At 33.7% G+C, this 12829-nt stretch overlaps 2 protein-coding genes across 12 annotated transcripts in view; one reads left to right on the forward strand and one right to left on the reverse strand.

Annotated features, from left to right (window-relative positions):
- Nucleotides 1-3017, forward strand: part of LOC111058632 (serine incorporator 1) — a 23792-nt gene extending 20775 nt beyond the window's left edge. For both annotated transcript variants that reach the window (XM_039439799.1, XM_039439800.1), the window contains 2 exons: nt 584-740; nt 2485-3017. In XM_039439799.1, coding sequence (XP_039295733.1) covers nt 584-722 — 139 coding nt within the window. In that variant the 3' untranslated portion in view covers nt 723-740; nt 2485-3017. The remainder of the gene's footprint in view (nt 1-583; nt 741-2484) is intronic.
- A 2575-nt stretch (nt 3018-5592) lies between these two features.
- LOC111058636 (phosphoenolpyruvate carboxykinase, cytosolic [GTP]) overlaps nt 5593-12829 on the reverse strand; it is a 52054-nt gene continuing 44817 nt past the window's right edge. For all 10 annotated transcript variants that reach the window (XM_039439810.1, XM_039439812.1, XM_039439811.1 and 7 more), the window contains 4 exons: nt 11609-11807; nt 9948-10100; nt 9257-9472; nt 5593-6478 (listed from right to left, as the gene is read on the reverse strand). In XM_039439810.1, the coding sequence (XP_039295744.1) occupies nt 6368-6478; nt 9257-9472; nt 9948-10100; nt 11609-11807 (679 nt within the window). In that variant the 3' untranslated portion in view covers nt 5593-6367. The remainder of the gene's footprint in view (nt 6479-9256; nt 9473-9947; nt 10101-11608; nt 11808-12829) is intronic.

The following is a 12829-nucleotide window of genomic DNA, read 5'->3' on the forward strand; positions in this document are numbered from 1 at the left end:
ATACCCGGTATAGCCATCAACAAATTGTGCTGGTTATGAACTATTCACAAATTTGTGATACCTTTTGAATGAACAATGTTCGTTTGTTTGTTTTCCAGACCAAGCTCAGTCTAGAAACAAATTTCAATTATTTAACTTGTAAAGTTAACAAGTTTATTCAACTTGTAAAGTTAACAAGTTTATAACTTGTAAAGTTAACAAGTTTATTCAACTTGTAAAGTTAACAAGCTTATTTGACTTGTAAAGTTAACAAGTTTATTCAACTTGTAAAGTTGACAAGTTTATTCAACTTGTAAAGTTGACAAGCTTATTTAACTTGTAAAGTTAACAAGTTTATTCTACTTGTAAAGTTAACAAGTTTATACAACTTGTAAAGTTAACTAGCTTATTTGACTTGTAAACTTAACAAGTTTATTCAACTTGTGAAGTTGACAAGTCTATTTAACTTTTTGTAACTTGTTTTTCTGTAACTGGGCACCCGTCGGAAAACCTTTCAGTACCCTCAATTGTTTGAATTGTGAATAAAACATTTTTATTTGATTTGTATTAAAATGTTAATTTTGAATGTTTGTCTGTGTTTCAGCCCGAACTCCAGTCTGGAAACGCTGAACGCAAACACTGGCTCGATGTGGGTGAAAATCATCTCGTCGTGGTTCTGCCTCTCTCTCTACATCTGGTCGCTGATTGCACCTATCGCTCTGCCTGATCGCCAGTTCAACTAATCACATCTCACTAATTATGTCAGTATATTTTCTCAAATCATCTATAATCTATTATTTCGATAATATACTTATTGTAGAAATCTATATATATAAAAGCGAAATGGCACTCACTCACTGACTGACTGACTCACTCACTCACTCGCAGAACTAAAAATCTACCGGACCAAAAACGTTCAAATTTTGGTAGGTATGTTCAGTTGGCCCTTTAGAGGCGCACTAAGAAATCTTTTGGCGATATTTTAACTCTAAGGGTGGTTTTTAAGGGTTTAAAGTTCGTCTTTTAGCATATTCTTCTTATTCCAATATCATAACATTATAATTGAAATGTCCATACCATATGTTAACCAGTGAATTGTAGTTTGTTCCTAAGACTAAGACAAAATAATAAGACAAATTGTTATTGTAATATCTTCATATATTATACGATTTCTTTTATCATATGCTTACTTTTATATAATAATTTCTCTTTTATTTCACAAGTGTTATATTATTGTTATTATTTTTTGACGTGCTCATACAATGTAAAGTTGTTCTGGCAATAAAGAATCTTGAATCTAACATAGAACTATAATCTAGAGAGAGTACTCTTCGAAACAGTTGTTCTGGTAACTAAATTAAACATTTTGTCAGGTTGGCATTAAGTTGAGTTGACTTTGTTAGGTTGGCACCAAGTTGAAGATTGAAATGCATTTATCCAGGACCTCCTAAATACCAATTTATCCAGTACCTCCTAAATACCTATTTAGGAGGTCCTGTTTTATCGCGGAAAAATTCATTGGGTACTGCTACTTCAATCAGAGCTATTCCTGGGAATATTATATTACTAGCCGTCAGGCTCGCTTCGCTCGCCATATCCGTTTAGCCAGACGTTTAGTCTGGACCCCCGACTGGATCGTCCTAACATATGATAAAAATGCTCAAATGAAAAATGCAGGCCAGCCGAGCGAGCCTGCTGATCTCATTTTTGGACGATCCAGTCGGGGGTCCAGGGGGCGGAGCCCCCTAGCTAGACGGATATGGCGAGCGATGCGAGCCTGACGGCTAGTCTATAATATAATAAAGGAAAGAATTGGCTTATACACGTAGGGGACAGGAAATTCACGAATGACGCATCATCACGTCTCAACTACTCAACTGATTAACTTGAAATTTTACATATAGATTCTTAATTTACCGAGGATGGTTGTAGGCCTATTTTGAATTCTTTGAGATCTCTGTAGGTCAAGTTTTCAATTACCCTTGCGGAGCACGGGTTACCTACTAGTACTAAATAAATAGACTAGATATTGTCTATAAGATTGCTTCCAATAATTGGGAAAGAATATTACAAGGGTACTATAGTGAGGTCCACGTTATAATGGCAGTGGAGAAAGATAGGAGAAAACGTTGCCCATCCTCTGTCTTGTCAATGCCTTCTATAGACGGTACCTGATACAGGTTTATTGATGTAATATTAACTGTTCATTCCTGTTTAAAATGATCAATTATATTTTATTAAGCAAGAAATTATATCTTTCAATAATTTCATAATTAAGATGAAATATTTTGTTAATTTATTATTAATTTTGCATTGTTAAAAGATCTGGCTACAGAGCAAAGCGAGAAAGAGATAGACAAGGATAGCAATACCATTGCTAATCAAACACTGCCATTATAACATGGACATCACTATAGTTATTTTCTAAAATATTGAACATTTAAGTAGCTTTATTAATATACTTTATTATGCGAATTGATTTATAATTTTCTGTGTTTTTTTCAGATTGTTTCTCACACCCAGTTCTACAGCAGTATGAAAATAAATTATTAACTTCAATTAGTTTTATGTACTCATAGTCATTGAATAAGTAAATATCTGGTGATAAAAATTTATTCTCTAGCTGTATTATACCCAGAATTGTTATAATATATTCATAAATTCTAGTATCTTTATAAAATTATCTTCCACTATTAAATTAAAATACATTCTATGTGCGTTAAAGTTGCATACTTTTACACTGAACCGTCTCTCTCTTATAATATCAGTCTCTATCTTTATCTAAAATCACTATTGAAATAATAAATAAATAACTTGCAAGTAGTGTGATATAATATTATATATATTTCCTATTATTCTCAAGTTCATGATAAATTGTTTGTGTATATAGTTTATGTTATGAGAGTGAATTTTATTTTAATTATGCCATTTGTTTTATTGTCGTGATTTTGATACTTAAATTTGTGAAATTTGAATTTGTTTAGCTTCTTCTATCATTGTCTTTATAAGTGAATAAATAAATTATCTTTATTCCAAAAGTGTTTAGTTTAATTAGTAGTTTGAGTTGATAATCCTTCCAAAAAAACTAGAGGTTTACAAGAGTTTTGAAGTTCAAAAAGCAAAGAAGTTGATGAAACACTGTTAACTAATAATTTCATTGCCAAATTTATTTTATTTCAATTTCATTTTATTGAAATAAAATTAATGTGAATGTGGAATTGATGATGAAATAACTAAACTAGTAGCTCTGTGAACAGTAGACCTCACGCAGTATTGTCATCCACAAGTACTTGATTGAAACTATAGACCTTATGGAAATACAGCAATAGACTGGCTTCTCCACACATCTGTGTAATCACTTGTCAGCTGATTTATGATGATCTATAGTCTAATTTTTACTCTAATATTGGCGTATGAAGGAGGCTCCTTTTTCCATTATACTATCCTTGAAATGCAAAATTTCCAAAAACCTTGCATATACGTCGACGCGCAATTAAAAAAGGAACATACCTGTCAAATTTCATGAAAATCTATTACCGCGTTTCGCCGTAAATGCGCAACATTTTATAAACATTTAAACATTAAGAGAAATGCCAAACCGTCGACTTGAATCTAAAGCTGCGTACACATATACGCTCTTCCAACCCGCACCGAGCACGCTCCTCCCTCGTACCGCCCTCGTTCCTCCATCGAACTACAGTCGCGCCGCCCACGCACCCATCATGAACGTTACGGAAGATGTTAGATCTTCTCGCGTTCCCCGGTCGAACCATTGTTGCTCCCCGGGTCGATCATCAATCGCTCTGCTGGAGTGACGTTCGGTTGCGGAGCAGAGCGAAAGTCTGTACGCACCTTTAGACCTCACTTCGCTCGGTCAAAAATTGTGAGCATCAGTATTGTGCTTTCTTATTGCAACCTAACCTTGATATATCAAGGATGATTGACCATACAGTTTTGAAGAAAATTTTATTCTCTACAAATTTTGTCTAGTATTTTTTTTTTAAATAATAAGCTGTAAGTCGACAATTTAAAGAACACTATAGACAAGTACGAGTTTTTGTAGCGTTAAGTTGAAATCACTCAATTTGCAAGGCTCGGTTGCACAAAAGCCTGTTACATTTTAATCAAGATTGAAGACGAGGCTTTTGTGCAACTGGGCTTTAGAGTGTGAAAGATACTTTCTGTGCTCTTAGCAGCCTTTCTGTGCTCTATAGTTATTATATTACAAATTGCTTTTTCATATCATATACTTTCAATAATTATTTTCTTAGTCTATATTATGTAAATTCATCTATAATTTTGCTGTATTGTAAGCTATTGTATATAAGTGTATAAGCCAGAATATATTGTAATCTACATAAATAAAGTACTCAATCAATCAATCAGCCTTGCAAAAATTCAACAATATAATAATCTTCCCTCCACTCTCAGATCAGAGAAATCACTCATCTTCAAATGCTTATAACTCAAGAATAGGAGTGAATTTCGCCAATGTGATGACATATTATTGTTCCTCTCTTCAAGTATAATCATTCCTGACAGTTTGAGCGATTTTAAATTTTGACCGTTTTTGCAAAAATCATTGATTCATGGATTTCATGAAAAATGCGAATCTCCCAGATTTGGTTGATATTCGGACTATGGATAGAGGTTGACCTACTGTAACAAGTGTCGTGCTATAATATGAGACATTTCGCTACAATACACAGTGAGTTATTCACTCAAACATTAAAATATTATCAATATTCAATATGCACAACTAAACCAACAAATTAAAAATATTGAAATCTCGAGGATAAAAATCTGGTGTGGCGCACTCACACAACTTTCCTTGCCGTTATGAAAATTGATCACGTGACGGTAGTGTTCCCGTGCATCTCAAGTCTACTATTCAAAGATTTGAGCCAGCTGGTGACAGGGCAATAACGCTGGAGACACACGAGGTCTGCTATCTCTTCATAGTGAATCATTTAATAGAATCAACAGTTTGCAATTGGATAATCACATTTTCTCGAATTTCGAGCTTATTTCCAATTTTAGGTGAAAATGTTACTGCACATTAATTGTACAGATTCTCATGCTCAATCTTTTCCACTCGATTTTTTTGTTTAAATTGTATCTGAAGCCTGATAATTGAAAATCTAAATTCCAACTTTGCATAGATGAGGCGGAGCTCCTGAAATTTTCACAGATATAGGACTTGTGGCAGTTGATAGAGCTTATCAATGACTTTTCTAGGTATAAATTTGATCAAAATCGTTGGAGCCGTTTTCGAGAAAATCGCGAAAAACCCTGTTTTTGACAACATTTTAGCCGCCATCTTGAATTGCATTTGATCGAATCCTTATAGGGGAAGGACCCTAAGTTCCAAATTTCAAGTCACATTCCGTTAATTGGGAGATGAGATACGTGTACACAGACACACACACACACACACACACACACACACACACACACACATGCAGACCAATACCCAAAAACCACATTTTGGACTCAGGGGACCTTGAAACGTATAGAAATTTAGAAATTGGGGTACCTTAATTTTTTTCGGAAAGCAATACTTTCCTTACCTATGGTAATAGGACAAGGAAAGTAAAAATGAACAATACAGTATTGATTTTCAAATTTCTTTATTTTTTCACGGTTTTCATTTTTATTTCCTTACATAGCTAACATTCTATTCTCCTAGAATATAATTCGAACTTAATATTATACGGTTAACATAATACATATAGCAATATCTTCTCAATAATAAAACTAGACTATCAGTGAGATTTATTATGTTTCAGAGACTATTTGAGTTAGTTCTATATACAAAAATACTAATAGACAGATGCTTGTAACAGCCTACTAAAGGTTTCCTCATAGTATAAAAGTTGTAAATATATTTCTGGATAATACCGTAACAATAATATTGATAATGAAGCTGTCTTTCAAGAGCGTAGTGTTATTAAACTAATAAAATGTTGTTTCCTTCAAGAATTAAATCTGCTGAGGATCCACCAGATTCCAACTTACAGCCGTTTGTTTCAAACTTCTTATAAAGTAACTACCCCTACTTATTAATCTATTAAAAATATTCAAAAACGACATATTTTTCTCTTTTAGTACGCGGGTATAGGCTAGTTTCAAAATACATTCTTAAATATATCATCCTCAACATACCGGTTATGGTAAAATTCAACTTTCATGAAAACACAATACAGTATTTATATCTCTCTGCTTTGAAATAAAATCGAATAATATATTTTATTAAAATGAGTGATTATTCACACATACAGCAAGATAATTGAGGTTTAATCTCAAGCCATAGATTTTCTATCGTATCGTATGCAGACAAACACAGTTTTGTTTAAATTTGGAAAGCAAAATAGTTTAATACTTCATCTTATTCTTGGATCTCGTTGATTCTGGACTCAAGATTTTTCAGTTCGGTTGCGATTCCCTGTGGAACGTCGTTTGGAAGCTGTTCGTCGAAGTATTTTTTCAAATCTTCAACCTGAAAAAGCATGAGAAATTGAAAGTTTAGTTGCTGGAAAAGTAGTTGAAAAATTCGGACAGTTGTAAGAAATATTTTACATTTGAAACACTGATATTTCTCAATAGAGCTGTAGCGAATGTCGTGTCAATATCATTGACATAAAATCATATATCATGGAGATAAATCATATTCATTTATTTATCTCTTGTAGTACCACTGAATAACTTGAATCAAGGCTATCTACGTAGACGGTGGTAAAAGAAAATTGGCAACTCTGTGGTCCTATAACTTCCACCAACTTTATAACGTGAATCTCATTATCGGTTCAATTGAATTTGTGATAGGTGTTAAGATATTAAACTAGTAGTTCTGTGAACAGTAGACCTCACGCAGTATTCTCATCCACAAGTACCTGATTGAAACTATAGACCTTATGGAAATACAGCAATAGACTGGCTTCTCCACACATCTGTGTAATCACTTGTCAGCTGATTTATAATGAATAATTCTATAGTCTGATTTTTACTCTAATATTGGCGTATGAAGGAGGCTCCTTTTTCCTTTTATATTATCCTTGAAATGCAAAATTTCCAAAAACCTTGTATATACGTACTATATAAACCGTATATATCAAATTTCATGAAAATCTATTACCGCGTTTCGCCGTAAATGCGCAACATTTAAACATTTAAACATTAAGAGAAATGCCAAACCGTCGACTTGAATCTTAGACCTCACTTCGCTCGGTCAATAAAAAGACTAAGAAATTGTAAAAAACCACAGATTTATTGAAAGTTAGAAAGACCGGTGTCGGTTGTTACACCATTCTAACGCCGTAACTTTCAATAAATCTGTGGTTTTTGACAATTTGTTAGCCTTCTTATTTAATATGAATAATTACCACAATATCAACTTCTCAACTACACAAAAAAAAGTTAAGATATTGTTTATAGATTAATAAGGTTCCAAAGGTCCCTACAGACTTATGTGCCACAAACACGCTCATTTCATTTCTCATCAGCTGATTGAAATTCAACAGGCTTTTGAGCAACCGGACCTTAGATTTTAAATGATATTTAAAAGTTCTAAAACTTCAATGATTTAGGACCAAATTCACCAAAACGAAAACTTGGTTTAAGCGCCAGTTGATTGTAAATAAACAAGAAATCATATTACAAAACCAATTCAAAATCATCTGACTTAGTACTAACTGCTGCTCAAACCTTGTTTTCGTTTTTGGTGAATTTGAGCCTTAGGATTCTGAGACTTACACCACTACCTCCGTAAACAAAGCCGTAGTGCGTTCGTGTGACGTCAGCACAGGTAGGGCTCCTATACCAATAGAAACTATTACTTCAGGCCCCACAACCAATACCTACTATTACTTAAGTAATAGTAGGTATTGCCACAACTAATCTCTAATAAACTATGACGTCATCACATGTAGATCCATGATCTACTGGCGGTAAGCAAGCGAAATAAGAGCGCTGATGCTTGTTATCACATCTGATATGGTAATCAACAAAATTAGAATTACAAATTCGATTTTCACGGTCTTCCATTTCAATGAATATGGTTTGTTTATCATTCTTCTAATATTCGTTTGTGAAAAGTAATAATGAATTTGGGGTTTTAAATCATGGGATACTGTTGTGTATCTGATTGTTGCGGGAATTATAACAAGACTCAAAAAGTTTCGATCCGTACGGTATTTTTTTTTTCGAAAGATGAAACTTTGAAACGAGAATGGATACGAGCGATAAGAAGAAAGATCTTTAATTCTACAAAACAACGGTTTACATGAAGTGTAGAAGAACAGTGTAAATAAAGTGTGAGTGGGGAAATTTAATTAAAGTGTGAAAGAACAGTGTAAATAAAGTGTGTGAGAGAACTTTTGAACTGATAAATTAAAAAGTAAATGAAAAGTGTTGGAACTGTCCATAATATTAAAGGTTTTACCTAACTGAAAAACAGTCTCCTGATGGGTTTCTTTGTACCACAGATTTATTGTGATCAAGTTTGTGGGAGCCTCTTTCCTAAAAAAGAGTTACATCAAATTTGGTTTATCTTTGATTTACCTCTCCTTCGATTCTGATACAGGCTATTATTAAGTATTTTTGGTTGAGATGAATTTTATCAATAGCTCTATCACTGAATCGAGTAGGCCTATGTCCATCAAGCTGAAAGTATGGATAAATTATTGCATTTGTAGAATAAAGTGTTTTTATTTCAATAAAATTTCTATTTGATAAAATACAAGTGTATTTAATCTGAAATTTAGATAGTAGGCTATTCCATCCAATAAAAAAAACGATACAGTAACAAAAGTTATATTGATAAGCTAGTAGAAACTACTATGATCTAAGAAGAATCAATCTACATGTTATGACGTCATTAATTAGTCGTGGGGCCTGAGGTAATAGTAGGTATTGCCTATACCAATAGAAACTCTAGCTGATGATCAGCTGAAATCAACGAATTTCTATTGGTGTAGCAGCCCTTCCTGTGCTGACATCACAAGAATGCACTACGGCTTTGTTTACGGAGGTATTGCTTACACCCGGTTGCACGAAAGTCTGTTAACTTTTAATCTCGATCAAATGCCATGACAATCAATCAGAGAAGCCTTCTTCTTAGAAAACCCTTATTCTCTGATTGGTTCTCTTGTAATTTTATCGGGAATAAAATAGAACAGGCTTTTGTGCAACTGGGCCAAAGATTTTATGAATTAAGATTTTGAAGGTGTTGCTGCTTATTTATTGAAAAGGTACAATATGTGAAAGCATTATTTAGTACCTCCTTTTGCCAGAAGCGTTTGTCGACGCTGAACAGCTGATCGAAGTCGACAGGCTCGCTAAGGCTGGCCAGTTGGAACGACTCCCTAGTGGGCAGATAGCCAATAGGAGAGTGTCGACAGGCAGTGCTGCTGTCTCTGTCTCCTGCCTCGATGCGCTGGATGATCCAGTCCAGCACGCGCGAGTTCTCACCAAAGCCGGGCCACAGGAATTTGCCCTGTCAGCAAATTTGGGAGAAATATATTTTCAATAGAGTTCATAAAGAATACATTTTTTTTAAAATACAAAATAAAATAGTTATTTATAGAGCTAAAGGTGTGTTGTTGGTTTCAATTTAAATCTGCTCAATGAATTGAAATCAAGCCAAGTAAATGAAAATAAAGGAGAAGAAGAGGATATAATAAGAAGACGAAGGAGAAGAGAAGTTGAAGTAGAGGATGAAGAAGAAAAAATGATGAGATCTTCTTATTATCATCTTCTAATCTAAGAAGATGAGGAGAAGTGGAAGATTATGGGGAAAAGAAGATTATAAGAGGAAGGAAAAAAAATAAGAAGAAGAATAGGACAGGGGAAGAAGACGAAGAAGAAAAAAATGAAGAAGAAGAAGAAGAAGAGGAGAAAAACAACGTCAACCTCTTTTAGTAGGTAGCCTATTCGTAGTTTTCTTTTTATTTAATTTTCTAAATACTCACATTGCTATCCTTACGGAACCAGTTGACATGGAAGATGTGTGGAAGAGTGCAGTCGGCCTTCTTCTCCATATCGAGCCAATGCTGGAGGTAGTGACCGAAATTGTAGCCGAAGAAAGGCCTCATTGCGAACGGGTCGTGCATTATCACCTTTCCCTGCACACAAAAATGGATTCAATTTATTGATTTCCTTCATTTAATGATTCATACAATAAGTACATCAACAAAATTGTGCTCACTAAACCTTAGTGTCCGGTTTCCCATTAGGGAACTGTGGACTATATACGGCGAGGAGCAACTACCATTAGGTCTCCCCACCATTCAAAGCCATACGCTAATAATAATCATCAAAATTATAAGTGTTTTCATAACCTCATTTGAACTATTTTTATCAAAATTAGGGAGAGGAACAGTTTTGGGTTTATCCTGTTGATTCTCTCCCAATCATTAATTTGATGTTGTGATTCAGGAATGTAATTAATGTAATGTAATGTAAATGATAGGTAGAAAAAAAATAAGGTAACCTTGTGCCATTCCTCTCCCAAATTTAGATAATGTTACACATAGTCCGAAATAGGTTAAGTCTTGTACCGTAGTTGTTCACTTCACAAAATTTTCAGTCCTTAATTATTTTCACAGAGTAGATTTCATACAGAAACATTTTAAACTGCATAGAAGAATGTGAAAAAACTGGATTATTTATATAGAGAACGCTTCAAACATTATTGTCGTTTTAGCTACACATTTAAACTTTGTTGGTTTTTGGTAAATGTTATAAGATCTTTCAATACAACCGGTCTCAAGTTCATATCTTTAAACAAAACCTACTCTATAGTGAGGTCCACGTTATAATGGCAGTGGAGAAAGATATGAGAACAACGTTGCCGATCCTCTGTCTTGTCAATGCCTCTTCTATAGACGGTAGCTGATACAGGTTCATTGATGTAATAACATTAACCGTTCATTCTCGTTTAAAATAATAAATTATATTTTATTAAGTAAGAAATTATATTTTTCAATAATTTCATGATGAATTTTCATTGACCGAGCGAAGTGAGGTCTAGGATTCAAGTCGACGGTTTGGCATTTCTCTTAATGTTTAAATGTTTATATGTCGCGCATTTACGGCGAAGCGCGGTAATAGATTTTCATAAAATTTGACAGGTATGTTCCTTTTTTGATTGCGCGTTGACGTATATACAAGGTTTTTGGAAATTTTGAATTTCAAGCATAATATAAAAGGAAAAAGGAGCCTCCTTCATACGCCAATATTAGAGTAAAAATCAGACTATAGAATTATTCATCATAAATCAGCCGACAAGTGATTACACAGATGTGTGGAGAAGCCAGTCTATTGCTGTATTTCCATAAGGTCTATAGTTTCAATCAGATACTTGTGGATGAGAATACTGCTTGAGGTCTACTGTTCACAGAACTACTAGTAAATAAGATGAAATATTTTGTTAAACTGAATTTAATCAGCTGGTGGCTTGAAATCAAAATGAACCACATTATAACAAACGAGACTTGATACGGATTTAATCCAGTTTAAAATGAAATTTAGTTTAAACTGATACTGTGCAAACGGCACTAAAAGATACACTAGGAAATTACGTAACGCTAGAAAATTAAGTAAATTACGTAACACAGCGTGCGTTACTGACCTTATGTTCAGCGGCAGCTGTGGCTTCAGATCTCATACTGGCCCCCATGAACACACCATGCTGCCAGTTGAATGACTCGTAAACCAGGGGCACGCCCTCGGGCCGACGGCCCCCAAACAGGATGGCCTCTATCTCTACGCCCTCACTCGCCTCCCAGGCCGGGTCTATGATGGGGCACTGCGAGGCTGGGGCACAGAACCTGGTGGGGGCAAAACAGACAGAATATTTATTTATTCAATCATTTTTAAATAACACAACCATAGTAAAGATATCGTTTAATTCATTTCATTTTATTCATTTATTGTATAAAATACAATAATCATAATACAATTATGACATTGGAGGAAAAACTAGGCTGAGCCTGTACTATTTCTCTCCAAAAAATTTTGATAGAATGTTAATGTTGTCCAAAAGATAAGGTTATGTAATCTCACACTGCTTCGTCACTTGATTTTCGGTCCAGGAATGATGATTTAAAATTTTGAATTTTGAAGGTTGATTTTATAAATCACAGAATGTATCAAAATAAATTAAAAACTTAAGAAATATTGCACTTATTTGAAAAATTTGAATACAGAATCAAAAACCTACTCACTATTTGTTATTTACAGCGGTATCGTTTTAATTATAAGATACCTATAAAAGATTCCTAAATTAATAATTGTCTCCGACACAACTTCCAGAAAAGTACCACAGGCTTGAGCTCAAAACGGTTCCAATTCTAATCTATACGACTGTATAAATTGTATAAAAACTGTATAAATACGACAATCCAAATGTAGCTACGTTATGTGTTACTTTCATATTTTTTATTTGGGCCTACACACTGCAACGCTTATAAAACCTATGAAAAAAAGAAAACACTGTTCCCATAATCTACAAGAACTTACAAACATTGTTCACAAAAGGAACAAAATTGTTCATAACACCTTTAGAGACAATTAAATTCTTACAACACATATATAACAATTTTATTTATTTATTTATTATTTATTTATTTATTATTTATTTATTTATTTATTATTTATTTATTTATTAGATAGAGCGAACAATACAATAGTCGGAAAAGAAAAAACAGGCTATTGCCCAAAACTTCTTCAATTTCCTGATTTTGTCACAAATCGTCCAAATATTATGTAGGTTATGTTCACTTCAATTTCAACACCAAATCTTCAATCTGAAACTATGAATCAGAATTTTGTCATGATTATTTTCATAATT

Source organism: Nilaparvata lugens, chromosome 13, assembly GCF_014356525.2.
Source record: "Nilaparvata lugens isolate BPH chromosome 13, ASM1435652v1, whole genome shotgun sequence".
Lineage (NCBI taxonomy): Eukaryota > Metazoa > Arthropoda > Insecta > Hemiptera > Delphacidae > Nilaparvata > Nilaparvata lugens.